Here is a 27,868-nt window from a genome sequence, read left to right on the forward strand (position 1 = left end):
TATGTTCCCCCAACGCCGTGAAACATCAACTACCCCAACCCGACACAACATGTATGCTTCTGTTGTAGCGATTACAGAGACCGCCAGAGACGACCGAGCTGCCACTAACGCTCCGTCGGCACAAACTTGACGCTCTTCCTCCTCTCGCGCTCCCCGGGTCCAGTCCGGCTCCCCGGGCTCGAACTGAGTATCCCTGATGTGGGTGTACCATTCGCCAACGTCTCGCGGACGCTCTCCACCGCACGACTCTGCGGCACTTCGACGCTGTCGCCGCGGACATTGGGCGAGATGACGGGGCTCCGTCCACCTTCAGCTTTAACCCCTCCGCCGACGCCGCCGCCGCCTAAGCCACCCCCGCCGATGCGTACTTTCTCGACAGCCGCACGACCAAGCTCGTCTGAGCGCGTCGTCGACTTCTCGTCGCGCCATTTACCTGGAAGACACGCGTGTCCGCAGCCGTCGAGGGGACAACACCCATCGCTGAGCTCGTAGCTACCGTCGTCCGAGGGCGCGTGCCAGTCTTGAAGACAGGTCGCGTGACCGCCGTGGGCGCAGCCGGGACAGTACCACCATATGCTCATCACTGGGTCAGCAGGTGCCGGGGCGGCGGAGATGCCGTCGGCGAGGGAGAGCATTGTAGCTGTGGTCTCGCGGTGGCCGCAGACGGCACAAGGGGCCATTGTCGTGCGGCAGCGGTCGCATTTCCACAGGGCCCTAGAGCCGAGGGACGGGTCCAGCTCTCGGGGCTTGTGGCAGCTAGGGCAGATGAAGCCGCCCTTGACGCCTTGCTGGGCGGGACCGAAGATGGATGTGTAGTTTTCGCCCCAGTCTGGAATACCTTCGGGCCAGCCCTTGATACAGAGCTTGCGGAGGAGGGCAGCTTCGATGAAGAGCTTCATTCCTGTTAGGCGCAAGTGGTGCTGCCGGAGGATGGAGGATGCGCGATGGGGATCGATGACGGATTCGGGCACGAGGGGCTTCAGCAGTAGGACCATGGCGGAGGCATTGAGTGCTGATGTCCGTGTTTCGAAATCCAGGGCGCGAGAGAGGAGGGTATATGGGTTGAGCGGCGGGGAACGGCCCTCCTCTGGGTTCGATGATAGAGGATGTGGGTATGACGGGTCTTCCGGCCATGGGAGGTAGTCGGATTCGAGAATATTCGGTGTTGTGTCATGTTGAGGGGCCGTGGCGATTTTCGGAGGGCTAGACGCAGCAACACCAACATGAAGAGGTGCATGGTCTTCGTAGGCTGCAGATAGTGATCCCAGCTCTGATTGTGTCGACGGTTCATCCGTAGCTGTATCAGAAGCCATGGTCGTCTGAGATATCATAAAGATTTCTTCTGGAGAATCCTTGGGCACACTCTCGCCAGGACCATGTAGTGACGCCAGAGCGCCATGTTCGGGAGAGTCCTCGATCTCTCTGCCACGGATGCGGCTCTCATATTCGCCCTGCCCTTTAGCATTCTTTTGATGTGCAAACTGAGCAGGATAGCTGGTGATGGATTGCGCCGACGCTGATGTACCCCCTTCAGAAGATGATGCCAGGCCAGATGTCTGCCGGCTGCTCTCGGACATGGAGAACATTTGAGAAAAACCATCAGAGTCATGTCGCAACGGGCGTCGACTATTCGGCGTGCGGGGGCCATAGTCCAGGGGCTTCTGCTCCTTTTTCTTTGGCTCGGGCACATCTATCGCTTGAGACAGGGCGTCAGTATCATAGAAGTCGTATCCCTCGGTGATGGAGGCCTGCGTCTGATCGCTTTCATGACTTGTAGTAGACAAAGGAACCGAGTCCAGTCGTCTCCTTGGACTAATGTTAAACGTACTGTGGGCAGCGGGGGGCAAAGCAAAGCTATCCAACTCTTTGACCGGCGGCAGCTGAGCTTCCTCAAAATGGTCCGCATTTTCCTCGTTGATGGCCCTCGCAATGGGTGTTGCAACGTTGGATGTGCTTTCAATCTCTTCGGAGAGCAAGGATCGCGGCCCCAAAGACTTGCTGTCCATGCCATTGGACGTAAGAGCTGACGGTCGTCGAGGGGTTTCCTCCCCGTTCATTTCCACAACAACATCCAATGCTCTCGGGACCCTCAGCTTAGGTACGTCTTTGCCTTTGGAAATGGACCGCCTCTTCTGGAATCGCCCAAGTCGCGTCTCAAGATGGAATTGCGCTCTTCTGCTTAAAAGAAGGTTCATTGAGTAGGCTAGAATCCGCCATGTCTGTGCTAGACGGAATAAATTGACGTGTTCTGAAGCACGAGCATATTTCTCCATAATGCCGGCGATTCTTTGCGCTAGGGGCTTTGCTCCCTCAACAAACGGGAGCTCTTTGTCCAGTGTCTCAAGATAGTAGCTGGAAAGATAATGATAAACATCGACTCTTGCTGCTGCAGGCACATGGCCAACAGCCATAGACTGCTGAGTCTTGTAAGTGCCAGTGACTTTGATGGCTTGCTCAAGACCCAGGACGAGATCGTCGCCTAGGCCAGGCCCTGATGGAGGGGTGGTGCTGAGGACGGGGATCGAGCGCAGACTATGCCTGCGTTTTCTACTCACTCGCCGTCGAGGCCCTAGAAAGCTGCCGACAACGTCTTCTTCAGAGTCACTACGGCTGATGCTCAGCATCGGCGTCGTCGGACTTGAGCTGTAGGATGTCCGTGGAGGCACAACGCTTTGCTGATGATGCACAATGGGAGGTCGTGGGCGGTCATGTAGTCGCTCGTCGAGGAACATGACTGCATCGCCTCTAGCAGATAGTGCCATGGTCGACACAGATTGCCTGTCAAGGACTTTTGGGGCAAACGCTACATCGCATTGATTGAAGAAGCCGTCGTGGCCGACGGTCCACAGAAGGTCCTGATTCTGCCATAACAGACCCGAGGGTGAAATCTCGAAGCGTTCGATCTCCTTGTATGGCATGGAGGGTCTGGCCAAGTCCCAGATATGCACGGCGTTGATACCGTAACGCTTATGGCTGCCATCGTCGTAGGAGACAGCCACCTGGGCGGCACGTTTCCCCTGAGCGCTGGCAGACCAAAGACCAGGCCGCCAAGCCACGGCAGATACTGAGGCCGGTGTGTAGATGACCCATCGAGGCTTTTGACGTTTGTCGGCGTTCTTCGACATGTCCCATACGGCGCATTTGCTATCCCAGCCGCCGCTGATCAGATGGTTGCCGTCCGGATGCCACGAGATGGAGGCGCACGCCTTGTCATGCGCAGGGATCTTGAGCAATGGTTGAGCAATCTTGCGTACATCCCACTTGAGCACGACACCAGACTCAGTGCCACAGGCAAAGTAGAAGCCATCTTTGGGCGACCATTTAACCTGCCGAACTCCGTCCGCATTACACTTGTATGCCCCTCGAGGGCTGTAGGTGAGTCCCCCTGACCTGCTTTGTACTGGCGCGCGAATGTCGAAGTACCGCACCAGGCCATCCTGACTTCCGGAGAGTAAGGTGGTTTGCCTATGAGGGTTGATGTCGAGACTGTTGACCTGGCGCGAATCCTCCCTCGTCTGAACGAATTCGAGCGCAGCACCGCCGGTCGCAATCCTCGAAAGTTCGTAGGAGAAGATCTTGCCGTTGGCACAGGCAGTGAATATGGTGGCGTCGCCATGCCATTTGACGTCTCGAATGGAGAGTTGGTCTGCCGTCAGAGAGCTCGATGCGCCCTTACTCGAGGCGGAATTGATAGCGGCGCGGAGGTCGGTGCCTTCGCTGACGGACAGGCCGTCGAAGAGGATGGTCTTAAGAACATGTCTACCGGCGATTACAGCAGCTCGGTGATCGGTGGAGGTATCGAGACATAGAATGGGGGCGCCAGCAGGGTAGACGACGTTCTGGGAGGCACTGGGTCTGTAGGAGGCCTGGTATTGCGGCGCACTGGTGATGCCGATGGAGTGGGTGTCGGTGCTGCTTTCGGCAGTTACTTTGCCGAGGAGTTTTCTCATGATCTTATTCTCGCGGCTATACATGGAGCTCGCACGGCGCCATTGGCAGCGCCGTTGTGTTGCGGTCGGTATGCCGAGGGCTTATTCGGGCGGTGGTGAATGTGATGCGATGGTAATGAGTCGAGTCGGAGCTCCAATAGAAGCGGCGACAGTGACAGCGACAGCGACTGGCAGGCAATCGGGCACTTTGGTGGGTGCGAAGCTCGGCGCGTCCAAGCTCAACCCAATGGAAGTCTTCGAAAGCAAGATTACGATAAGATAAGATGCATGATAAGATACCTATTGATAGGTACCTAGATAAGAATAGATAAGGAATCATGGTAGGGTCTCCTTTCACTCCAGTCCCCCTTCCACCTCCAGCTTGCTCTCTCCTTTAGTTCATCATCATCATCAACATTCCCATCACCACTATAGCCTTCTTGGCTTCTAACCCGGCAAGTCCGCTTTAATGACAGAGGGACAGCATGGATACTTGAGAAAAAATACCATGGTCGGTCATCACTATACAATGAGAGTCAGTGCAATCGAGACAGTGGCCGGCTTGCTTGCGAACTTGCTCACCAGATCCCACCACTTGGACCGGATTACACCCAGACAATGATATGATTTCCTCAATTCGCGGATCTTCACCTCCTTCGGCCTCTCGGATGGTTCCATTACTTCAATTATTTGCGATACCATTGGATCTATCCTTCATGTTGAATCATCCGCCGTCAATCTCATGATTCATCGTCTTGACCAGACGTCGCCCAGGGGAGTCGATCTGCCCTCAACGTTCGCCATCGTCCCTTGCACAAGGAAATCTCTCGATAAAAACCACGATGCAACATCGTACAGCTCACGCTACTTCAAGCACGGAAGCGCCAGACACCACTACTGAATCACCCGCGATTGCTGTCGTCGCCGCCAACTATTGCGTGTATGGAGAATCCTAGCAGGTAGCCTTTGGATACCCCTCGGCATGCCAGCTATCTCGTCATGCCCTCCGAGGCCTCATTCTTTTCGACTTCTCGACTCTCCCCCTTGGAGCCCTCGCTGGCTGGAATGTCCTGGTCCTCCCCGCCTCTCTTGCCCGCCGCCGTTCTCCCCTGTCAAGCGTCAGCAAAGTGTATGATCAAGGACGATGGACAAATTCTACTCACAAAAGCTGGTACAGTTCTTCAGTCTCCAGGTCTGATATGGCTGAGTCCGAACCACGACGTTCATATCCCACCTCGATGGGGCCTTGTGGTACGGATGCTGCGGGCGACGGCACTGCAGTTGCTGCTGGGATATCGACTTCCCTATGGCTGCTGGCCTCCGGAGATATGGGCGAATTCGAAGCCAGTACCGCATTCTCCGATAGTCTGGGCACACCCAACTCGAAGCTTGGGTCTCGCTCGTTTTCTTTCGAAGCAAGCTCCCACATGTGATACGCCAGTACTTCGTGGGGATGGACTGAGGACAGGTAATGCGTCAATGGCTGTTCCGCTGTAGCATCGTCAGCGCCTCCGGTGGTCCCAAAAGGCGACGTGCTGCGTTTGATCTGTTCGTACACTCCAGGGACTCTTCTCTTCCCAAGAGTTACCGATCCGCAATTGGAAGAGTTCGCGTCTCGCTCTCGATCGTCATCGTTGTTAGGTGGCAGCCAAAGCGCACGTCTCTCATGCGATTGAGGGCATGCCAAGTACGATTCCAATGGCCCAGCGATTGGTGGTGTTCTTGTCGCCAAGCTATCAGACGATGAAGCCTCGGGCGTTGCTGGGGTTGCAGGCCGCGACCGCGCTACTCGTCTGGTCTCGTCATGCTGCAAGTTTGTGCTGCTGGCAGTGCTTCCATTGACATCCACCACGGACTCAGGAGATGGAGCGGATGACCGACGGAAAGCTTGTTTTGGGAGCTCAATTTCTGAGCTGTTTTCGATTAGAACACATTTCTCGTTACGCTGAGCAGAGAGAACGTTACCGGAACAGATTCTTCTCCTCTATCCTCGGTTCTAAGCTGATACTGGATCCGTCGGGTGATCTTGATCCGTCGCGGCAGAAGCCAAGTACGTTGACCTCCGAGCTCATGCCAATACCATGATATTCGATGTTTTCCAAGCCGGGAAAGGAACCAGGATTCGTTATGGTCATCCTGAGGAAAGAATACACGATACTACCGAGGCGTATGGCTTCTCTCTCTGCCAGTGAGTCCGACTCAGCAATGATCAATGCTGCTAGCAGCCAACTTTGAGTAAGGCAGTGAGTAGGACGGGAAAAGCAAAGATTGCTCAGAATAAGTCCGCCAACTGTTGGACGAAAAGTAGTATTATCCTCTGATCTTCTCTTTCGGACTCTCGCGCACGCCAACACAGGACGAGCGAGTCCCAAGCTGGCGGCGCAGCAAGGCGACCACTATCACGCTTTGAGAAATCCCGAGTCCAGAGCGTTGGGTTCCGGCCCGCGTGAAAGTCTGCACATTGGCGAGACAGGGAACGGTCACACTTTTAACTGGCTACCTTCATCGTCCCAAGCCGAAGCCTCTTCTGCAGACGGACGCTCCTACAATCCCTGGCCAAGACAAAGAGACCAGTGTCAGGATGGTGATACGACCACTAATGGACTGTGGTGGGGTTGCGCAGGGTTCCCGACAGAATGGCACACCAGTTCCTGGGAGATCCTGGGCGGCAATTAAAAGCCACTCTTCCCCGTGGCTCCCACCGCGGAAGCCCGGCGGGGAGACGCCAACAGGGCTTGACCGGGGCCCTGGCTGTCATCCTTTCTTTTTTGTCATCGCATCCTACCCTGACTTCATTACAACAAGCAGCTGCCTCGTCTTAGAGGGTGCCGTTTGGCTGGAAATTGCGCCGGTGGTATGGGTAGATGCCGCTGCAACCCTCTGCCCCTTGCTTGCCAACGGGGTTTGCTCTGCCCATCCATTCTCTGCATGTCTCTGTCTGCGAGTCTCTACGAATATTCGTGGATGGGCCGATGGACGTGTGGCTTGACGATGATTGACATGCACAGCTCACCACATGAGTGAAAAAAAGCAAACCTCTCTCATTGCTGCGAGGTCGGCCCTGTCTGTTGATGAGCGAAAGCGGACTCGAACGTTGCATTGAAGACTATCATTTGCCCATCCAGGAGAGACATGCATCCATCACAAAACCACAGAGCCGAGCACAGTACTGAATTATTGAAGGCTTAATCTCTGTGTTGCAGACTTGCATACACGTCAGCGGGATTCTCATCCGGATATAAGACTTCGGGATTTGAACATTCCCTCGACCCTCATGTTCCTCCACTGCTGCTACCTCGTATCATCTCACTTTTTATGGTCGCGTTTGTCTTTCCCGTCAAACTCTGACTTCGACTCGGCATTTATCCTCATGCAGGGAGACGTTGCTAACTCGCTGGGATTGGCAAGAGATTCGTTAGTTGTTCAGGGGCAGCCCAGACGTCCCGTCGCGCCCGCTGCTCCTTACCATTCTGCTGGGTCGTCCCCGCCGTCAACTTGTGGGTTGGCAGACGGTGCGGCCCTGGCGAACCATCACATCTTTTGAAGGTTGTCTGTGAACTTTGTCCTCCTCCCTTACTCTCGGGACCAGACCGCAGATCTAAATGATACATCATTCAGACTGTGGACCTACAGAGCCAGTACTTGGCGAATTGCGTTTTCGACACTGCGATTTCGGTCTGCGTGTGGCTTTCCTCATGCTTGGCACTGCTCATCTCTCATATTTCTTCGACCTCCTTCGCATGAAGTATCCTGTCATAATCGCAACGCCAACTGGTCTGTCAAATCGTTAGCAACCACGCCATTGCCAGTCTGGCTCATGTACCGAACTCACAGCAGCAATACACGGAACACGCCCACCGCCATGCCCATCCTCAGACCAACCCAGCACTCTGCCGACTCTTCACCGTATTCATCGCAGAGAGCCCTGTCTAGGTTGACCTTCATCGCAAAAATGAGATACGATCCTGTCGCGGTGGCATTGAGACAGAGGAGGGCGGCAAAAGCAACGGAGAGGGCCATCCCCAAGCAAGAGCACGCCACCAAGGTGACGATGATCCAAGCGCCAACCTCGACGCACATGGATATCAACGATATCATGCTGCGTGTCTTTGTGTCAGTGTTACCGAGTCGACTGACTTCCAAAAACGACGAGTGAGATGGGCGGAAACTCACGAGACAAACTCGGCCCTCTGAACCAGTCCCGGAAATTTCTTGACCCGCACAAGGCTCTGTGAGGCGATGACAATCGCAATGACCTCGAAGATAATGAGGACTACATGCCCCGCGAATATCACCGTCCCGCCATTTTCTGGCTTAGACCACCTCCGTGACAACGCCGGCCGCACGCGGGACCTTGCAGGCGGATGAGAACTATTCGATGCACCACTGTCGCCGTTTCCAAGGGTCTTGTGCAAGCTGAACTTGCCTGACCAGTTCCGAGTCTTATCGGTGTTGGCGTTATGATCTGTCCAAGGTTGCGCTGTTGGCGAGGGCGGTGGAAACCCGGACCCATTGGTTCCAGGGGCCCTCCATTGTGGCTGGGGAGCGTTGGCGTTTCCGACCTGTGCCCCCGGATCACTATCGTTAACCATCCTGATCAATCCCGATGGGGGTTGCTTTCCTCTTGACTGAGTCGTTGTCTGCGCGAAATCTGGAGTTTCGTGAAAGCGCACTCAAGCCCAGGTATGAGCTTATGAGTCTCGGCTGAGCACTTTTGCACTTCAATCTCAGACGATTCATCAGGCTCCCGGGCATAAGGTGAGGCGAAGGCCTCCCTCAGCCGCCAAGCACGATTCTGCCTCGTTGATCGGCAAACCCGCCAGACCTAACCCATTCAGCTCAGTTACGGAGCCGCTTAGCCGACTCACAGCAAGCTTAGAACTTCGCGTCAGGCTTTTGACAAGTTTTCTGTCATTGAAGTGGATGAAATCTGCCAACCAACTGAGGCACATCCACATCTCAAGTCATGGTGTTAATGATGATGATGAAACATCGACCACCAAGGTCCAGACTCAAATGCCGCATTTGATGAGTTGCCGCGTCAAGCTGGTGAATATATCTCGAGGACTACCTAGCGAGTGCCGTGTTGTCCATGAATCCTATCTTCAACTTTTGAGAATATCCAAAGGAAACCTGGCCGCAATCTCCTGATACCCAGCCACATTCGGATGCAAATGGTCACCGCCATCGAACTGCGCCTTCAACCCATCCCCATCACCAATAAACCCCGCAAAATCCACGACGTGATCAAACGTCCCACTCTCCAGAATCCACTTATTCACCCTTACTCGCGTCCGTTCCCTCTCCGCGTTCGAGTACGCCTGCCCGCTCCCGGCAAACGGCGTGATCGTCGCCCCGACGGTAGCCAGCCCGGCCTTCTTACAGTCGGCTACGATCTGCTTGTACGCGGCGATGAGCCCGTCGCCGATACGCTGCTGGGAGCCCACGTCGGTACCACCGCCGCCGATATCGTTTACGCCTTCGAAGATGAGAACGCGGGAGACGCCTTGCTGGGTGAGGGCGTCGCGGGGGTAGCGGGTTAGGAGTGTGGGGCCGAGGCCGCCGCTGAGGACTGCGTTGCCGCCGGCTGCTTGGTTTGCGATGGCGAGGTTTGCGATTCCCTCCTTTTGTAAGCGTGCAAGGAGAAGGTCGGGCCAGCTAGGGTGATGTTCAGTTGAGACTGAGATTGTCATGGCAGGGGAGTTGACGAACCGGTTGTTCTTGTCATTGTCGCTTCCACGTCCATCGGAGATGCTATCCCCAAGGACGATCATCGCAGACGTGTTCCTCGGAGCCCACGCTTCCACAGCACTAGCAAAGTACCAGTGCTTTGTGCTAGCACCTCCGACAGACGATACATTTACCTGATTTCCAGTCTGCATCCATGAAGTCGTGCGGCTGCCTGGGTGTCCCGTGATACGTGTCCCAGACTGGCCTTGCTGAGAGTACAGACTCAGCGCGATGTTGGCCTGCGGTAGCACCTTGAAGTCTATCGGGTCAGAGTAAATGACCGCGCCTTGCTTAATAGTCACGGATGGAGACCCGGAGAAAGTGAGCCCCTTGGTGGTGGCAGTATCGATCCCAGATACACCTGCGGCTCCGCCGAGTGGAAGGGCGACGGAGGCTGCTGTGATGGGCAGGTCTGAGCCCCCAAAGGCGTTAGTGAGCTGGAAACGGATGCGTGATGCGCCGGTGGAGGCGTGAAAGGTCTGACGGAGCGTCGCATTGCGGAACTGAACACTTCCTCCATTCTTACCGAGTTGAATTAGCACAGCCACGATGTGAAGGAAGGAGGCGGCATACGTATGGCGACGGTGGAAGATTACTCTGTTCCACCTCTTGGGGCATAGACGTCCATGTCACAATCCAATGATTTTCGTCCTGTCGTTTGTAGAGGTTGTCGCCAGTTGGGATGGCGAGAGTGAACGTTGCCCAGAGGAAAAGCCAGTATGCCAGCATCATGAAAACCAGTGATGAAGACTCACTTCGGGAGATTAGGAAGAGCTCTCCTGTTTCCACAGCTCAAGCCAGTCGTGCTTTATAAAGTAGTTGATATGTAATTGCTCTTCGTTTCATACCTCGGAATGAAGCCGTCCGAATTTGGGCTGTTTGGACCCCTCCCCCACGTGGCTTTTAGCCAGATCATCCTAGGTCCGATATTACATCCCATACATCCGTTTATCAGCCAAAGTGCGGATGAGACGTGATTAGAGACGAATATGTCATAACGAGTCAAGGTTTCCCCGGTTGTTGGGGACAAGCTTTGCAGACGAGATGCCAGGACCCCAATCTCATGTGAGTCCTGGTGCCGAAATTCTGCACTGGCGTGCTATTCCATTCATCCCACTTGCATGTCCAATGTCGTCGTACTTCGTTGGAGAAGAATCAGATATCACGCAAACTTACCATTAACCGCCCGGACCCGATGAGCAAGGTACGGAATGGATGGCCAGACCAGACACAACCTCGGGAGTGGAAAGTAGCAAAGCGTTGAGGAAGCCAGATGAGCTCCTACTATTTCTCAGATATTGTTCGTGCCGTTTTGGGAGGGATACTAGGCGATAGCCTCCCGGAAGGGAATCAATTTCAAAGCGTCAATTGGCCATCCTGTGAAGTTGACTCTTTGCTTGTGTTTCTAACAACCCGGTTATCATTAAACATGAAAGACACCTTGGCCGTGCAAGAAAATCCTTGATGCCTCATCCAATACATCAAAAGAACTAGAATTGGCGAGGCAGGCACGAGGTGGGACAATATATACTATATTAATGTAGGCAGTAATGATGTACAGTTGTAGTAAGGAGCTGTGTGGGCAAGTACCGCATCTTGCCTTCACGCTCCATAGTCCCACTAAGACCCTCGTGTGATGAATCAACTTTTCCAATTTCATTAATCCTTCTCTGTGCTGAGATCTCGTAGATCCGCACTCGAGCCTTTGGCTTCCCTTAATTTCTCCTTTCCTTTCCCTTCTTGCACCCATTTCTCATCTTCTTTGCAGCTGGTGTTTGTCGGGCTGTAGTCTTGGTGGGCTTCTGGGCTCTGGGGCGAGAAGTGGTCGTTCCCAGGCGTTTCAATGTGAGCTCCTTGCGGAGTTTCATTGTGTGTCTTTTGCGGTGTTCAATCCACTGGTTGAAGGCTTCGTGGTCCTCCATGGACTCGAAGATCCCGGTGCCATCAGTGAACTGCTCGAAAAAGATCTGCACTGTCTTCTCAATGGTCGTATCGAACCAACAGAGAATTTTTCTGTCGGAGTTCCATTGGAACTCAATGGTTGTCGAAGTGCCGAGAGGTGGACTTGGCCAGCGCGAGTGCGAGAAGGGAAGATCGTCGGCTTCAGAATCATCCTCGTAGGCTTTATACCGACACCGTGTAGCCCACCAGTCGAAGTTGGCATCTTTAAGTGTCTCGTACACAGTGTGTGCCAGTTTGACTTGTGTGAGATTCCCCAAAGAGGGATCCAGTTGACTCATATTGAGCCAGGAAGAACAGCTCTTGATTAAGTCGGCCATGTTCTTGGCTGGTTCATATCGACGAATCAGATTTGCCCAGGAATCGAACTTGTCTCGAGCGTTGATTGCCTTCAGCTCGTCTGTCGGCGAGTCGGATGTAATGCTGCAGAGGAATGGAAGCCCCATGAAACCTCCCTGAGTCATTGTCATGTTTCGAGGTATATCGATACCCTGAACGACGACTGGTATCGAGCAGATTTTGTTGCTCTTATTGTGGTCATTGCTGTGAGACTGTTCTTTGCGCACATATCTCGATGCTGAGCCGAACAACAGATCTTCGGTGTAATTCATCTTGCTGATTGAAGCGTCTGAAAGGAGATGTATGTTGAAGAAATGTGTCAGGTAATTCTGAAAGCAAGATGTTGAAGCGATGCAGTCAAACTGCGTGGAGTAAGTTGAAGTGATATGAGTGCTTGGGACAGCGGGAAGATAGTTGGGGATTGAGACTGCTACTTTGAAAGAAAAGCAGAAGAAACATTGCAGACGAAGGGAATAAATAGGATCAGCAGCAAGAACCTTCCCGGTCTTGACACCCTTCTGACCCGGTACATCTTGTTCTCGCCAGCATCATGAGCATATTGTCTTCCTTATGCCGCCCAGCCATTATGTTAAAAAGTTTGGCAAAAGCCAGATGTAAGGCCACCTGCACGGGTTCGATGTTGTCGTACCTATATAAATCAATTCATCCAGGCACCTCTTTCGCCCTCGGAGATAGGTTTTGAAAGTTGTGAACCGGGATTCAAGAATATTTTGACAGGCTTGAGGTAACTGAGAGTGCTAAAAATGAAGCCGCCAGGTTGTAACATACCAGGATATATTCTTCTCGTTCCGTCCCACACGTTCATCTCATCTATGGGATCAATGGATACCATATCGACTGAGTGTGACCGTCCGAAGATACAGCATCCCACGTTGGCTGTGGCGACTTCAAGTTGATACGGAAGCTGGCTGGATTCAAGGCGTACACACAAACTCGCGCAGGCATAGTTCTGAAACACAGCAAGTGGCTGGTAGATTTTGACATTTCCATCACTTGCAAGTCTGCAAATCTGTAGCCTGCATCTGCGGACATTAAGCTCAGGGAACTGTTCACAATCTGGGAACATAACAAATGAGGTATTGGCATAGGAAATCACTACCAGGACGATGGTCAGGGTCCCGTCCCACGACCGTTAAATCCGTTCCGGAGATGGGTACCTGCAGCCGCCGTCCCCAAGTGGACTAGCTCGAACCCAAGAAGTTGGCTTTTGGGGTATCCAGGTGCCTTATCCCAACCCCAAAGCTTCTTTCCATCAACATCTAACTTCTGCCAAACCATGGGCCACTGACTTACTCACCCATTAAAGACGACTCTTGACCTAACCTTGAGATCTTTGTATTCAAAATTTTGGCGTTGTACAAAATCACTGCCACACACCGCCCCTCTTCGTGGCGCCCAACGCCGTACGCAGCAACACCCCCAGCCAAATTTTTCATCGACGACTATGCCGAGACGTACCAGAGCAAGTGTCCAAGCTGAGATCAAGAACACAGCAGAATATTTTCCTGTGCCAGCCACCGATGAAACTGTTCCGCCAAGTTCCTCGGACTCCATCCCAACCCTGCTCTTCGAGGACCACTCCAAGTGGGAGAGCTACTTGGACAAGTCATACCAAAATTCCCTGGGCGTCTGGCTCAAGATCGCCAAAAAGAACGCCGAAAAACCAACAGTCACGTATGATCAAGCCCTCGATGTGGCGCTCTGCTTCGGCTGGATCGATGGACAACGCAAAGCCTTCGACGAGCAGCACTTTATCCAGAGGTTTACCCCACGACGGAAGAATAGCCTCTGGTCAAAGAGGAACGTTGACAAAGTTGCGGCTCTAATACAAGCAGAACGCATGAGACCAACTGGACAGGCTGAGATTAACGCTGCCAAGGCCGATGGGCGATGGGATCGAGCCTACTCTTCTGCAAGCACGATGGAAGTGCCGTTAGACTTTGTGGAGGCATTGCGACGAAACGAAGAGGCAAACAAGTTCTTTGATGCTTTGAATAAGACGCAGCGGTATGCCTTCTTGTGGCGGATCGAGACGACGAAACGCCCAGAAACGAGGAAACGAAAGATAGACAAGTTCGTCGATCTTTTAGCTGAGCACAAGACAGTTTAAGAGAAGCTCTCGACCGTTGATGCAATGACGGAGGTGTAAAAGGTTATGCATGTATTTTTATCAAGAAAGCCAAAAACTTGGCATGATTGCCTGTAATCGGTCCCTGTGCTGAACGAAATGTCTGCAATGCTGGCTTCTTGTTGCAACTTGCTCATCTTCCCATGCGTCTTTCACTCGATTGGGTACACCAGGAAGCAAGCGCCCTCATTTCGAGCTTTGTGAGCTTCAACCTGCATTCAGTCATCTACCTTACGTTCTGCGGAGCCAATGGTTCACGCCAACCTCCCCCATTTGTTCTTTTCAGCATTGTGTACAGGCAGATTCTGAAAACGCTACCAATTCTAAAGTCTGAGCAGGCGATGTCCATGGAAAGAATTCTGAGGAATGGGCCGAGGATCAGATTCAAGAGCTTTCCTGAATTGATGCAGAACAAATGGATGTCGATCAGAGGAGATGTGTAGTGTCTGACTAGGGTAGTGCAGTGTTGCTGCATGATCCGATTAGGCGATTGAGCTGGACAGGGCATCAAAATACAAGCTTAATTTGACTCACTCGCGCCCTTCGTTCTGCATTTCCTACAAGTTCACATTCTCACTCCCATCTCGAATGACTGATCAAGTCTGGTCCGGCATGTTGACAACCCGCAGCGGAACAGCATGGAGGCTTGTGGGAATCTGCAACGCCTTGTTAGTCCAACTTGCGCCCTTCAATTTCATGGTGCTGTTGAGGCCAATCTTCTCCACGCTAGGCAGCAGCCGTCAGCAGCGTCATCCCAGGGGTTCGTGCATTTCGCCGATGCGGATTACTTCCATGAAAGCCAGCATTCTAGACCGTCAAGTCATCACGGCCAATGAAAACTTGGAGACGGTCTTGGCCTCCTGTGTTTGTCACCTCATCGTCGAGTCACCTTTTCTCCACTGCTTGATAACATTCAAATCATATATCAACAACAATCACGTTCAGCTCCCCAGGGCAATTATATGTCGATAACGTCACTAGGCCAGACTCCAACCTGTCGACTCGATCAAAAAATTGTCTGCCTGACTTTACCTCCTCCATAGGGATCAGATGAACAGCTTTCATACCCACTATGGATGACCTACTCCCTCAAAGATTCGTTCGAATCGCCCGGCAGCTCTCAGTAACTCCGGCTGAGCTAATTGAGCCTGTTCTAGCCGACCTCCCATATCACCGTATCCTCGACCTTCTAGGGACTCGATATGGCGCCAATTCCCCTTACGGCACCTCCCTTCAGTCAGCTCTCAGTAACAGCAAAGCATGGGCGGTACTGCGCGATCAAGACCTAGGTCACTTGGCAAGATCCTGGGTAGCTTTGAACAGGCTCTCCTTGTTGTCCGAGGGGCAGCTCGTTATGGCGACGAAGCCGAACTCCGAATTCAGGCCTCGACACGCCAAGGCTTCATCCTCTGCTATGCCGGTCTGGCCATATCTCACGGTTATTCTTGGGGATGACCTGGTGCGCGCCTTCTCCAGGATGATACTTCACAAAGAAAAGTTCTGGGATCGTGGCACCAAGCTCTACGCCGTCATACAGTATTTGCCCAACCCCAAGGATTCAAAAGCCTTCCAACATCCGCGGACCGTCGCGGGGTTTCGCGCCAAAGGGTGGAAACCTGAAGATTGCGTCGAGATCATTCCACGTCTTGTGGAGGCACAGAAACTTCTTAATGACGAAAAGGCATCAGAACTACACCGTCTGGCCGATCTTTACGAGCAATTCCCAAGGTACCTGAAACCCCCCTTGGCACCTCAGACCCCACGGAAGAACATCGCTCACATTCCTCGGCAACTACGGCTGTATGCTCGTAAACCGGGACGCACACTATGGTCGTTTCGATACGCCCACCCAATACTAGTACCATATGACTGGTGTCTCCAGCTATTTGATGCTATTAATGAACAGCTGGACTACTCTTTAGACCTAGAGAAGACGAGAGACGGCATCCGAAGCATTCGCACGCTCGAAGACAGACTCCCACGCTTAAGCTCGACCCAAGGGCAGAAGCTCCAGGAGTACAAGAACTTCATGCCCAGTACTCTGACAGAGCTAGAGTGGCTTGAGTCTTTTATGCGCGTCGTTGAACACATGGAAAGCCGATTCCCCGAACTAGCTTTAAGTCACAAGGAGAGGGTTGCACATCAACCCCCCGAGCAGAACTTTGCCAATTCTCCTGAAATGGCCAAAGATCCCCCGAGTGTTCTTTTAGAACCATCCGACTTTCAGCATTTTATTGCGAATTCACGACTTCATGACGTCGCAAATCAACTACGATATGATTTTGACCTGTCGAAGAAGGCCGCAAAAGATGAAACAGAGCTGCCCAGCCTTCTCGCTCTTTACATGCCCCCGCCATCTTCAGATGAAGTTCAAAGAGTTTCATTCTACCTTTGGCCTAACCTGGATCTAAGTATGAGAAGACTGCTATTTGAGCAACTGATTGAGACCATCAAGACGAGGCTCTCCGACACGCCTTCAATGGCCGCTAACGATGATCCGCCTGAACTTTTGCACCGGACCATGCCAATGAGCAGTCGGAAACGAACTTGCTACGTCTGCCGTATGGTTCTCGATAACCCGCATGCACAGCTGGGATCGATGTGCATTCCTTGTGGAGAGTTCAACCTCGCGGAGAGAGCATTGTCGTTACCCGAGAACATGTCACTCAAGGATAAGACCGCCGTCGTTACTGGTGGGCGTGTCAATCTCGGCTTCCACACGGCCCTACGGCTACTCCGTTGTGGTGCTGCTGTCATTGTATCGTCACGTTATCCGGAAGATGCGCTCTCACGATACCAACAGGAGGCAGATTTTGATAAATGGGCTCAGAAATTGAGAATCATCGGGGCAGACTTCCGAGCAGCAGCTGATGCTTTCGCTCTGGTCCAAAGCATCAAGAAAACTCTACAGCAAGAAGGATGGGATCTTGACCATCTGATCAACAACGCCGCCCAGACTCTTACGGATCCCCTTGAAAAAGAGGAACGTGCCATTGAACATGAGCGGTTTCTGCTTGACAAGCCGTCGAGCGATGGGAAAGGTGTGGTCGTACGCCAAGGTTACTCACCAAGAGCACGAGGTGGTGCCGGCAGTCTTCCCGACGGTGTAGCAGGAAAGGTTTCTGGCAGTATTGCTGGGCCTTCAGCTCCTAAGAACACAACCCTTTCTGACTCAATGTCTAAGCTACAAGTATCTGGCGTGGAGACACCAACTCCATCCTCTTGGGTCCAGTCGCTCTCGGAGATCCCTTACGAGGATGTCATCACTGCACACAGCGTCAACACGTTTGTGCCTCTGATATTGATCCGGGAGTTGCTACCTTCGATGCGAAAAGGGGGTCACATCGTTAACGTCTCGTCCAGAGAAGGTATATTCGAGTCAGCGTACCGCACACCCGCCAAACATAGCAAGCACGTCCACACCAATATGTCGAAGGCTGGCCTAAATATGATTACCGAGACGGAGGCGCCGACGGCTTGGAAGCTAGGCGTGGCCATGAACACTGTCGATCCGGGCTACATGAGTGCCGCTCCAGAATTTGAGCAGGCTTATGGCGGCGAGCGGCCCATTGGTTGGGAGGATGGTGCCGCCCGCGTCCTGTGGCCCATAGCCAGGGCTGGAAGGAAGGGGTCATATTCTCCTCCTATTCGGGGACAATTCTTGAAGCACTATGGCGGAGTCAGGGTTGATACCCGGCTGGGCCGTGGATGATGTATTTACTCCCACACGGCCTCGCCTCATGAAGTCCTCCACAATCGCGGTGGAGATCAAATATGGTACTGGAGAACTCTTTGTATGCAGTGCATTCAATATACTTTAGTAGATTATGTTCATGGATCAACCTCTTTCTCTCTCTTGAATGGCCATTCAATACCATCTTGATCTTGAGCGACACGAGCATTGAATGAGGCTTGAAATTGACAAGACTTAAGGGACATAAGTTGGTGTACATTCAAGTATCGAATCGAACTAGGAATGGCGAGACTCAAATGAGAAATTTATCGTGGTCCCTTCAGATAAGGTATCTATCCATCAACACGACTCAAACCTATGATAACCTCCCATATCGGCTGTTTGAGTGATAACCGAAGCTCATTTACAAAGCCCATGGTCCGCATAAGCCAGTATTCGGATCCGGGACTTGCTTTGGCCCCTTGACACAAGTGACATCCTTCCTGCCCCAGCAAGTAGCACCCTTGAACTGTTCCCACGGGACGAATGTGGTTGTGAACTTCTTTCCAACATTGTTCCATGCACGCCAAACTCTCAAGTCTCCACGGTAAAGTTGTGTTCCCGCAGGGCAGGATTTGTCCCCCTGTACCACGGAAGGACTACCTTCAGCCCATCCAGCACAATCGGGACCCAAAATGAGGCTCACTCCCTTCGAAGCAACAGCGAGGGCATCGACGGGGTCTTTGGCGCAGACTGAGGTATCACAGCCAACTTGAAGACAGTCTGAGCTCCCAGAGTCGTCGCGGTAGGCACCACGCGGGCTGAGACCGGTGACATCAATCGCGGTGGCAGAGCATAGCTGGACCAGAGCCAGACAGGCCCAGAGGTTGCTGCCGTTCTATTAGCAAAGTTTCTTCTTGAACTTACATGCATCATGTTGGCTTGATCGTCGAGGGCAACTTACGCTTTCGTGAACAGCAACATCTCGATCTTGGTCTGTCAACAACGAGTTGTTCGATGTACAAGTTCGGCCAAGTGCCTGTTGTATTGAATGGGAGGACTGAACAACTGGCCACGGGCCCAGAAGCCGGGCCACAGCTCAGCTCTAATATATGTAGAAACCTTTTGCTAGTTTCAGTCGGACGATACCCTTGGTATCGGCTCTGCCTCCGCAAGTTGCCTCTCCCGCCCTCCTCCACATCTTCTTTGCAGCCATGGTTCGCCTCGCTGTAGCATAGCAGCGCTCATTTCCGAGATTTTCTCGGGCCTTCTGCGACAAAACAGTCCATCCAGGGAGAACAAAGTTTTCGACCATCAGGGTGGAGAGATACCGGGCATCAAACCATCAACACTGTCAACCTAGATCTGCCTGCGAGAAATCAGCTCATGCCTAGGCCGATGACAGGGCAAAATGCTCATAACAAGCTTTTCTGAATTTTCAACATTGTCTTGGCATCAGTTTTTGTTGATCGCTGTCAGAAGCACAGACTTGAAAGAAGCGTTAAAACGCTTGGCCCCATCAGTGATCAACTCTCAAAACCGCGATCAACCCAGCGAGGATTGAGAAGGCTAGCGAAACATATGGTAAGCGAAAGGGCGAAAGAAATGCCTTTTTCTGCCCAGGTGTGTGATCAAGTTAGTCACGAAGTGATTTGTCGTTACTTTCCAACATGAGAGCGAGCACCTGGATAGTTTCAATGTTTCAATGTCCGCTGTAGAGACAGCCTAGCAAGGAAAAATATGACGATGTCCCTGAAGCTGGCGGTAGTAGAAACTCATGTTCCCGGTACCTCGAAGTGCCATCAAACTGGAACAAAGAGGTTGGCTTCAAGATGCAGAAGTTTGAAAGAGTCGACCCTCGAAGATGTTTGCTAGAAACGGAACTCTTCAATACCACACATGCTCTCTAGTAGAGATGCAAGCAAGCTTGACGAGCAAGTTCTTGGTCAATGTCCGTACTACCGTCCAGATAAACTTTTCAAAGCACCCCCATCCTTGTCGCAACTCCCGCACTCAGCACTCCGCCTTATTGCCGATCAGTTACCGAGATTAACAGAGATTAAGTGATCAATCACATCTAATCAGATTTTCGATCAGAGTTTCGGAAACCTCCGTAGGAGAGACAGTCGAGAAGTCTTGCCAATTACCGCAGACTGAATTTCCACAATTTTACCAAGTCTAGGTTTTCGCGGCGAAAAAGTCGCGGGCGAAAGAACTAAGGATGTATCCGGCAAGCACTACTTGTCGTCGCCTCAGACTTCTGAGTTCACTTACTGCCCATCATGGAGACGCCTCGTGAGGAATGTATAAGACTCCGTCAGTCACCAGCAGACTTCCATCGAGCTGAAACTCGCAGGTAGAGCTCCTTCGCAATCGGTAACGTTCTCTCAGCCGCAATACGAAGTTCTTCTCGCAATGCGCTTCTCATTTGTAGCCGTCTGGCTATCCTCAGCCACGGCCCTTGCCGCTGCCGCCGTGGACTGGAAGACTGTCAAGTGCCAAGGCACCGTCATCGATGCAAAGGCTTTGCCTGACAAACGATGGGCGGCAGCCGGCGCCACCGAGGCCCTCAATGAGGTGCTCAAGGCCTGGAAGGAGTACGACTCTGGCCCGAACGAGGTCAAGTTCGAGTTCAGCCAGTTCGCGTCGTGGTACCTCGGCGGCCCGGAGATGTGGCGATGCACGCAGCTGCTTGACGTGCCTTGCTCAACTTCGTTGACGTGCGAGGATACCAAGTACCCCGCTGGTCATCTGATTCTCAACTCCTTCTCCAAGATGCACCAAGTAAGTTTCATATCCCACTGGGAGACATCACATACCGCAGGCAGAAGAATAATGACTGATAGCTGGTTTAGTTCCACCGCCGTTACTTCGAGGCTCTCGACCAGGCACAGATGGATATTCAGTCCGAGATGGGTCTTTTTGCCGAGAAGTTCTCTGTCCCTCTTGCAGAGAGCGACTCATCGGCGAGGATGCAGAGAATTATGCTCAACGTCATCTACGGAGTCGTTGGTATTGCGCAAGCATACACCAACAACATCTGTAAGTTCTTCTCACAAGCACTCTCTACTAGCATGTGGTTTTCAAAGCTAATGACTTGAAAAGTTGTATACTCAACCCTGTTCCAGAGTTTTCTCACTCAGACCATGCGATCTCAAATCACCACAACCAGCAGTTACACGATCTTTACCAGTTGGGCTATCGGAAAGGATTTCCTCCTCCCGTAAGTCTCAAACTTCATAGATGATAACTCATAAATGTTTGGAGTACTAACACCAGCGAATAGAGGCGCCTCGCCCAAGCCCGCCTACGGAACATTGTCTGCCATGATGGGCGACGTGTTCGACAGCTGGAAGGCGGCCGAGGTTGAGTATCTCAAAAGGATCTTCACCCCCAGAGATGACGCAACGATCAAGTTCTTGACAGCCGCGCTGGACAACGGCCTGATGTCCGCCACCCCCGACGACATTGACTTCAGGGAGATGTCCAAGGTGATCAAGAAGCTCTTCTACCCCAACCTCATGCTGGCCGCTTGGGAGACTGTCCCCTCGGCTCGGAGACCCTTTGTCCTGTATGTTGCCCATTCCCGAGCGCCCCTCGACGAACCGTTACTGATACGCAGCACCAGCCAAACCGGTCTCCCCTGCAAGATGGGCAAGACTGAGAGAGATGATTCTCTCTGGCCCTTCTTGCCTGCCGATTCGCACGAAAGAGCTGCTGCCTGCTACAACGGCGCTCTGTTCTACCTGCTCGACATCAGGAACGAGGGTGTGGAGTTGAGCATCGGTCACCCCTCCATCAGACCCAGTGAAAACAACCCCTTCTCTGCTCTCTTTGGCACGGACACGATGGATGGCAAGCAGTGGGGTGGTGTCACAAAGGAAGACATCGTCGCCGCTGTGTATGGAGGCTGGGTCGAGGGCGGCCGGATGAACAACAACTTCAACATGAATTACACCAACATTCAGCCCAGCGAGGGCTCTAGCTTGTGGTTTGGGAACGGCATTCGCGTGCCTGGCTACGTCAAGATGCCGCTCTGCAACAACATTTACACAATTGTTGGCAATGTGGAGTTTGGCAAGCCAGAGACCAACCCTTCTTGGCCTTGTGCCAGTCTTCCCGTCATCAAGCCCTCTAGATAATGACATTTAGCCTTGTGTAGCTTTAGACATCATGATTTGACACGGGCAATATGAAGAAGCATGCGCCGAGAACTGTTATGAGGATGAAGGCCCAGCTCAATTGCAGCACCTGACTATCTATCGATGCCATGAGATTGAATGTTGCTACACCCACAAAAGCCTGATTCTGAATCGCGACGGGTGACTTGAACCGACCACGGACTTACACTGTTCTGTTGGTAATGTCCTACATGCGACACGGCGAAAGACCTGTTGGTTGGTCCTCTTCAACATCCCCGCCACTTCACTGCCTCTTTGAACACTGTTTATGCAGTCATACGGCGACTTACGCAAATAGGAAGGTCGTGAAGCACTTCAGCGGCGTTCTGGGCCCATTCGTTCTTCCTTCTATCCAATAAACTTGGGTCTGGACCTTGTGCTTATGGATATTGTATTTCAACCGCAGTTTATAAGACCGATGAGAACGGCCATGAAGTCCCAGTTTCTATCGACTTGTATATGACCAAGGTCCATTATCATCTCCACCGTTGCTCGGGTGTTATACATCCGACAAGCCGAAAGATGCACTCCTCGGATAGCCCAAGGAGCCTCCATCATCCTATCATGTCAGAACTATCGGTCTCGCGGTCGATCCCCGTCGCCGAACTCGAGAACCCCACCGTGTTTCTCAGCAAAATAGTTGAAGAAGCATCCCTTTCACACTCGGACGTAGACGAACACGACACCGAATCATCCGGCGAAGACACTGCGCCCCAGGAAATCTTCAACCCCAGCCAGTGCCTCTTTTGCAATGAGCTCAGCACAGAATTCGCAGAAAGCATGGTGCACATGCAGCAGCGCCATGGACTCTCTATACCGAATCCCGAAAGTCTGATAGTAGACCTCGAGACTTTGATCAAATACTTGCACCTCGTCATGGTCGAGTACAAGGAGTGTCTCTACTGCGGCTCCGTCAGGAACACAGCCCAAACAGTTCGGCAGCACATGACGGGCAAGCCACACTGCCGGATCGACATTGGCAAACTAGATTCAGAGTTTAGAGACTTTTACGATCTCGACTCTAGTTGTGGCAGAGACAGCGAGGACAAGTTTGGATGCCGGCGCTTCGTCGACTCGGACGAAGACACCAGAGAGTTGCCCTCTGGAAAGCTCGTATTGCACCGAAATGGAAAGAAACTTAAAAATCATCGAAAGCCTAACCAAGGCGAGAGAGAAGCCAGCGACTCACTTCTGGTTGGTGAAGGCTCATCAAGAGAAGACACATCGACAGCCTTGACAGCAAGTGGCTATAGCAAAAAGGATCTGACGGCAGCAGCAGACAAGCGGGACAGGATTTTCGAGAAGCATTTAGCCTCGCTTCGTCCGGCCGATCGACAGGTCTTGTCGCACTTGCCGCTTCCACAACAGAGGGCTCTGGTAGCCAAGGCGAAGAAACAGCAAGAGACTTGGAACAGCGAGCAGATGGCGCAGAAGATTAGGATTCAAATGAAGGCCAGATAAGGGCCAATCTGTAATATTCATCAATCGATTCCACCCTATTTGACAACATTGCGATTCCTTGCTTTATAGTTGGAGTGAAGGAGATCGTTACTCTGGCACGGAAACAGTGCTGGATCGGAGCAGAAGCCCGGACTCGGCATAAGTGGGGCATAAAGCCGTTGCTGGCCGGCCGATGTCCAGGGCCAACTTTGAACACGTCTTGAATGCCAACCACAATGAGTTTCAATGGCTGTTTTCAGGTCAAATTGATGAGATGATGGACAAAAATACACATAGGTTCAAAAAGCAAAAGATACATGACAAGAGTGGGATTCGAACCCACGCCAATTACTTGACTAGCACCTGAAGCTAGCGCCTTAGACCGCTCGGCCATCTTGCCTTGATTTTCATTCAAGGTTTGTAATCTGAGTAGCGAGTTGCCAGGCTCCGCAGCTTCCCGCGAGTGCGCCCGTCGTCACGCGCTACATCCAGCTTTTGCAGCTTCAGTCGCTGACTTGAAGATTCTCTAGTTTAGGTGATCAGGGAGGAAAGAGACTGGAATTCTCCTTAATCACATCGCTCGGCCATGATGCCTTGGTTTTCCTGGAAGTTAGGGGGGAAGAATCATTGCAAAAGTAAGTACTAGGTGTAGATATAATAACTATCTAGAATATTACTTCTTAGCATCCATTCAAGAATGCATAAACACTCGAATCTTCTACTCCAATATATCAGTACTCGTCCCTACTGTCTCCATTCAAGTCCCTAAACGTCACCATACTCGAGGTTGACCAATTTGGTAAATAGCTTACGCCGGAAGCGACTGATCCCGGATTCCACCACACCAAGGGAGCGACAGCAGCCCAATTTTGGCTCTGGGGTCCGCGGTTATACCACGCATTCAGCCCGCCTGTAGCGCTATCAACGGCGATGTAGTCATCACGACCGTCACCGTTCAAGTCGGCAAACCGGATATTCTCTCGGCTGATGCCGAGTCCACTTGCGATCACGCCCCAATTCCACCATCCCCAGCCGCCTGTTTCGTGACGCCCTTGGTTGATGTATAAGGTAGCCGCGCCATTGTCTGCGAGGTGGATGAAGTCCGCTTTGCCATCGCCATTCATATCAGCAAAGCGCACACCTGTAAATCAAAGGCAAGGTCAATCTTGGTTTTGAACCGAAAAAAACAGTGAAAACAGTGAACTAGTGACTTACCTTGGCCGTCTCCGATGCCCGGGGCGATCTCTTCGCCCGCGCCTGGACCCCAGATAACTTTGACTTCGCCATCAGAGGCGAAGCCCCTATTCCACCACACCGTCGCAGATCCAGAATCCTTGACCCAGATAAACTCGGAACGACCATCACCATCAATATCAGCAAAGCGAACCTGGTGTCCCTGCGCCCCGCCACCACTTGCAATAACTCCAATAGGTCGCCACTGAACCCTACCGGCATTTGGACCCTCGTCGGGAGCTTTGCCAATATTCCAGTACAATTTCGCCCGAACCGATGCCTTCGGGCGAAATATGCTTTGCGAGTTGGGCAGGGGCCTTTATAAAAGGCAACAACGACTTTGGCTACGTCGCGTTCAAGCACGACGATCTCTGCGGCCACGAACTTGGTCCGTGTCGACGAGATTAAGACTGAGGGCGCGTGCGACCTGGCCCGGACCAAGGTCTTGTTAGTGCTGTGCGGGGCGTATTTTGAAGAATCCGGGCCGTATTGGGAGACACTCGGGTGCGGGATGCAGCTTGTGGTGGATGACAAGAGGTGCCCTACTGTGAAGGCGGGCTCAAGTGAAGCCCGTGTTTTGGCACTTGTACGGCGAGGATGGCGTTTGGGTCGGCCATGGGAACTCTGAGGTTCTGGAATGTGCCCATCTGCCAATGAAGTTAAGCCTTGTTGGTTGAGATCTTTCCCACCAGACTTCCCACGAACATGTTCTTGTTATATCAAAAGAGTTAGGTAATATAGATTCGTAGGACGGGGTCATGCTTGCGGTGGTAGGCTCAAAGAGAGGGACTATTGTACTGAAGAATACTTTTATGCTTCTCCGATAATCAACTTCGTGGCGTTAGTATTCGACCTTCAATGGTACTAGTCGCGGCGGTAGATTGAGCTTCTTGATCTTTGTTTCGCCTCCATTCAGTGTCAAGGGATGTCTCCCGATGTACATATTGCATAATTGGGACCATCAGCTTGCGTGAGCCTCAAACCATGAAAAAAAGCTAGCTTTGATCATTTTCTAGTATAAGGTAGTCTTACATGAGACTCTATGTCCCTAAACCCCGACTCAACTCTAAGGCTGACTCCTCCCATTATTACCATCCGCCAGATTCTCCGTGCTCCGCCCAGCCTTGACCTCCTCCCTCCAAACCGACCTCTCCTGCTCAGCAACACCAGGACCCTTGTACACACTTCCATACAACCCAGAAGCCCAGCTCGCGCCATCCTTGGCCTTCTGGCTCTTGCTGTCCTTGAACTTGCGGCGATACCATTTTCCGTAGGCCAACAGGTAATACAGCCTAAAGCACAGGAGCGCAAACTTGTCGTGCTCCAAGTCCTCAGGGTAGTCTGCGCCCATGTCGACAGCGGCAGCAATACCAGACATGATGGCGACCTCGTGCGCGTTGACCAGAGTCCACGAGCCCGCAAAACGGACGCGTTTCTTGGCTTGAAGGAACATCATCCACGGTACGACAAAGGTGTAGTGCTTCCATGTGTGGCAGAGCTGATGCCACCAGTCGGCGCGGATGATCTTGTCCTTGTCAATCTCGCTATCGGTCCAGTGCTTGCGGTCGCGGTCCTTGTTGAGATAGATCGTCTGGAAGACGTGCTGCTCGAAGGGCACTTTGTCGGGGAACTGAGACTGGTAGTTGGTGGTGTCGAAGCACATCTCCAGCTTGGAGAGGTCGCCGTCGTACATGCGGATATAGTACATGGGTCTGAAGTTGTCCTTGGCGAACGCGAGGCGGGACGACTCATCCACCTCACCCTTCTTGCCTAGTGTCTTGACAGCTTTCTTCTCGTCGTAAAAGTTCTCGTAGTACTTCTTCATATAGTCGGCATCGTTGTGAGTGATTGTGATATCGTCGGAGAAGGTAGCCGAGCCGAGCACCTTGCGCTCGCGCCATGATGAGGTCTTGCCCAGAATCTTCTTGGCGGTGTCGGCAAGGACGCACATAACGATCTCGTCGTAATGTTCCTCTGACTCGATTGCATCTGGGTCGCCGCCAACGGGGTTATGTCCGTCTTCCACAGGGGTACGGGGCTTAGTCTTGACGAGGACGCCACGCTTGTTGCGGTGTACAACCTCAGTAAGCTCCGTCGACAAGCGAACAGTCACGCCTCGAGACTCAAGATCCTTCTTCCAGGTGGTATAGAAATCGGTAAAATTGGGGAAGACGACCATGGGCGGCTGGTTAGAGGCGACGCTATTCGGATCGGCGGGGTACCACATTCCGTACGTCGGCGAAGTACATAGACGTTCCAGCATGATGGCGGGCACCTCTGGCGTCGCGTTACCGGTACCAAGGAAAAGAGCAGTCATGGGCAATCCCACGACGTTTGTGAACTCGTCCGAGAATCGGAACAGCTTGAAGACAATTTTCAATGGCAGAAGTGCAAAAAACACTTCAAACCACCTCATGATTTTGAGCATGAAAGCCAATCTGCGGACTTCGGCCTGATGCTTCTCGATGAACTCGGTAGGGAAGACATTGGTCCAGAACTTGTCGTCCTTGCCGAAAGAGACTTGAAGTTTGACGGGATCCGCGTGGTAGCCTTGGCGGGCGAACATGGTCAGCGTGTGGTGGAAGATGTAGCTGCCGCCCTGTACACCCTGGTTGAACCAGCTCGCGCCGTGTCGCTCCTTGTTGATGGGCATCGAAAAGGCCTGCCCTCCGCAGTAATCGACCGAGTCGATCAGGGTCACATCGAACTTGTCCGGGTGGTTCGACAGATGGTAGGCTGTCGACATACTACAACATATGAGTCTTTTGCCTTGCGAATGCTAATAATTCGTCCCCATTGCTTGACTTACCCAGCGGCACCGGCGCCGACAACGAGGACCCTCTTCCGCCCATCCTTGCCTGTATTTCCGTTTTGCGACATGGTTTTGGAGCCGTTTTGCTCAAGGTCACGATTGGGATCCTGAGATGCCATCAATGTTAGAGGATAGATTCGTTATCCCATCACATCAGAACGGACATCCCAGCTGGCAAGCGGACGCGTGCGGGTCAAATATGGGACGAGGAATGTGTAGCTTTGGCGTCTATGACGCTGTGACATTGAGTTTAATGAGGTCACCACCCGCAAAGCTCCTCTTTGTTGTTCACTTGCGCCCACTGCGCCGCCCATGGAGCAACTAGCGATCGATCCGGGGGATCCACCCCCAAGAAGATCCTAAAGATCGGAACTAGGGTGTCACGGTGCTTAAATCGTTAGCGGATGCGCTGGACGACGCCTG

At 52.5% G+C, this 27,868-nt stretch overlaps 12 protein-coding genes and 1 non-coding gene across 13 annotated transcripts; 4 read left to right on the plus strand and 9 right to left on the minus strand.

Annotated features, from left to right (window-relative positions):
- Positions 1–104: 104 nt before the first annotated feature.
- BDZ83DRAFT_718439 (WD repeat domain-containing protein) lies at positions 105–3,974 on the minus strand (the record flags this gene model as incomplete). The annotated part of the gene is made up of 1 exon (XM_060512073.1): positions 105–3,974. One exon carries the CDS (start codon positions 3,972–3,974, stop codon positions 105–107), a length of 3,870 nt encoding a protein of 1,289 aa, XP_060366495.1.
- Positions 3,975–5,088: 1,114 nt separating this feature from the next.
- BDZ83DRAFT_718440 (uncharacterized protein) lies at positions 5,089–6,064 on the minus strand (the record flags this gene model as incomplete). Its single annotated transcript, XM_060512074.1, has 2 exons — positions 5,089–5,842; positions 5,895–6,064. The coding sequence occupies 2 exons, from the start codon at positions 6,062–6,064 to the stop codon at positions 5,089–5,091; spliced, it is 924 nt and encodes a 307-aa protein (XP_060366496.1).
- A 1,574-nt stretch (positions 6,065–7,638) lies between these two features.
- On the minus strand, positions 7,639–8,521 carry BDZ83DRAFT_750818 (uncharacterized protein; the record flags this gene model as incomplete). Its single annotated transcript, XM_060513968.1, has 3 exons — positions 7,639–7,705; positions 7,762–8,028; positions 8,103–8,521. The coding sequence occupies 3 exons, from the start codon at positions 8,519–8,521 to the stop codon at positions 7,639–7,641; spliced, it is 753 nt and encodes a 250-aa protein (XP_060366497.1).
- Positions 8,522–8,777: 256 nt separating this feature from the next.
- On the minus strand, positions 8,778–10,838 carry BDZ83DRAFT_774353 (SGNH hydrolase-type esterase domain-containing protein; the record flags this gene model as incomplete). The annotated part of the gene is made up of 2 exons (XM_060515420.1): positions 8,778–10,267; positions 10,836–10,838. The coding sequence occupies 2 exons, from the start codon at positions 10,836–10,838 to the stop codon at positions 9,035–9,037; spliced, it is 1,236 nt and encodes a 411-aa protein (XP_060366498.1). The 3' UTR covers positions 8,778–9,034.
- Positions 10,839–11,038: 200 nt separating this feature from the next.
- On the minus strand, positions 11,039–12,285 carry BDZ83DRAFT_774357 (uncharacterized protein). Its single transcript, XM_060515421.1, has one exon. The coding sequence runs from the start codon at positions 12,227–12,229 to the stop codon at positions 11,375–11,377; it is 855 nt and encodes a 284-aa protein (XP_060366499.1). The 5' UTR covers positions 12,230–12,285; the 3' UTR covers positions 11,039–11,374.
- Positions 12,286–13,527: 1,242 nt separating this feature from the next.
- Positions 13,528–14,079, plus strand: BDZ83DRAFT_546581 (bacteriocin-protection, YdeI or OmpD-associated-domain-containing protein; the record flags this gene model as incomplete). Its single annotated transcript, XM_060503451.1, has 1 exon — positions 13,528–14,079. A coding segment is annotated over one exon (552 nt), but the record flags the coding sequence as incomplete, so codon positions are not given.
- A 2,554-nt stretch (positions 14,080–16,633) lies between these two features.
- On the plus strand, positions 16,634–17,818 carry BDZ83DRAFT_574550 (uncharacterized protein; the record flags this gene model as incomplete). Its single annotated transcript, XM_060504724.1, has 1 exon — positions 16,634–17,818. The coding sequence occupies one exon, from the start codon at positions 16,634–16,636 to the stop codon at positions 17,816–17,818; it is 1,185 nt and encodes a 394-aa protein (XP_060366501.1).
- A 385-nt stretch (positions 17,819–18,203) lies between these two features.
- On the minus strand, positions 18,204–18,715 carry BDZ83DRAFT_650386 (uncharacterized protein; the record flags this gene model as incomplete). The annotated part of the gene is made up of 2 exons (XM_060510369.1): positions 18,204–18,677; positions 18,707–18,715. 2 exons carry the CDS (start codon positions 18,713–18,715, stop codon positions 18,204–18,206), a joined length of 483 nt encoding a protein of 160 aa, XP_060366502.1.
- A 1,479-nt stretch (positions 18,716–20,194) lies between these two features.
- Positions 20,195–21,921, plus strand: BDZ83DRAFT_750823 (uncharacterized protein; the record flags this gene model as incomplete). The annotated part of the gene is made up of 5 exons (XM_060513969.1): positions 20,195–20,563; positions 20,635–20,821; positions 20,885–21,002; positions 21,066–21,350; positions 21,408–21,921. 5 exons carry the CDS (start codon positions 20,195–20,197, stop codon positions 21,919–21,921), a joined length of 1,473 nt encoding a protein of 490 aa, XP_060366503.1.
- A 427-nt stretch (positions 21,922–22,348) lies between these two features.
- BDZ83DRAFT_615918 (C2H2 type zinc-finger-domain-containing protein) lies at positions 22,349–23,739 on the plus strand. The gene has a single exon (XM_060507933.1). The coding sequence runs from the start codon at positions 22,420–22,422 to the stop codon at positions 23,419–23,421; it is 1,002 nt and encodes a 333-aa protein (XP_060366504.1). The 5' UTR covers positions 22,349–22,419; the 3' UTR covers positions 23,422–23,739.
- On the minus strand, positions 23,719–23,800 carry BDZ83DRAFT_t119. The gene has a single exon. It is a non-coding gene; the product is annotated as a tRNA-Leu (tRNA).
- A 321-nt stretch (positions 23,801–24,121) lies between these two features.
- On the minus strand, positions 24,122–25,546 carry BDZ83DRAFT_258601 (uncharacterized protein). Its single transcript, XM_060501978.1, has 3 exons — positions 25,339–25,546; positions 24,616–25,280; positions 24,122–24,541 (listed from the first exon to the last, which is right to left on the minus strand). The coding sequence occupies exons 1-3, from the start codon at positions 25,391–25,393 to the stop codon at positions 24,521–24,523; spliced, it is 741 nt and encodes a 246-aa protein (XP_060366505.1). The 5' UTR covers positions 25,394–25,546; the 3' UTR covers positions 24,122–24,520.
- Positions 25,547–25,699: 153 nt separating this feature from the next.
- On the minus strand, positions 25,700–27,513 carry BDZ83DRAFT_574574 (FAD dependent oxidoreductase; the record flags this gene model as incomplete). Its single annotated transcript, XM_060504725.1, has 2 exons — positions 25,700–27,380; positions 27,443–27,513. 2 exons carry the CDS (start codon positions 27,511–27,513, stop codon positions 25,700–25,702), a joined length of 1,752 nt encoding a protein of 583 aa, XP_060366506.1.
- Between the last annotated feature and the right edge of the window lie 355 nt (positions 27,514–27,868).

The sequence above is a fragment of the Colletotrichum acutatum genome (assembly GCF_030867785.1).
Source record: "Colletotrichum acutatum strain CBS 112980 chromosome Unknown BDZ83scaffold_32, whole genome shotgun sequence".
In the NCBI taxonomy this organism is placed as follows: Eukaryota; Fungi; Ascomycota; class Sordariomycetes; order Glomerellales; family Glomerellaceae; genus Colletotrichum; species Colletotrichum acutatum.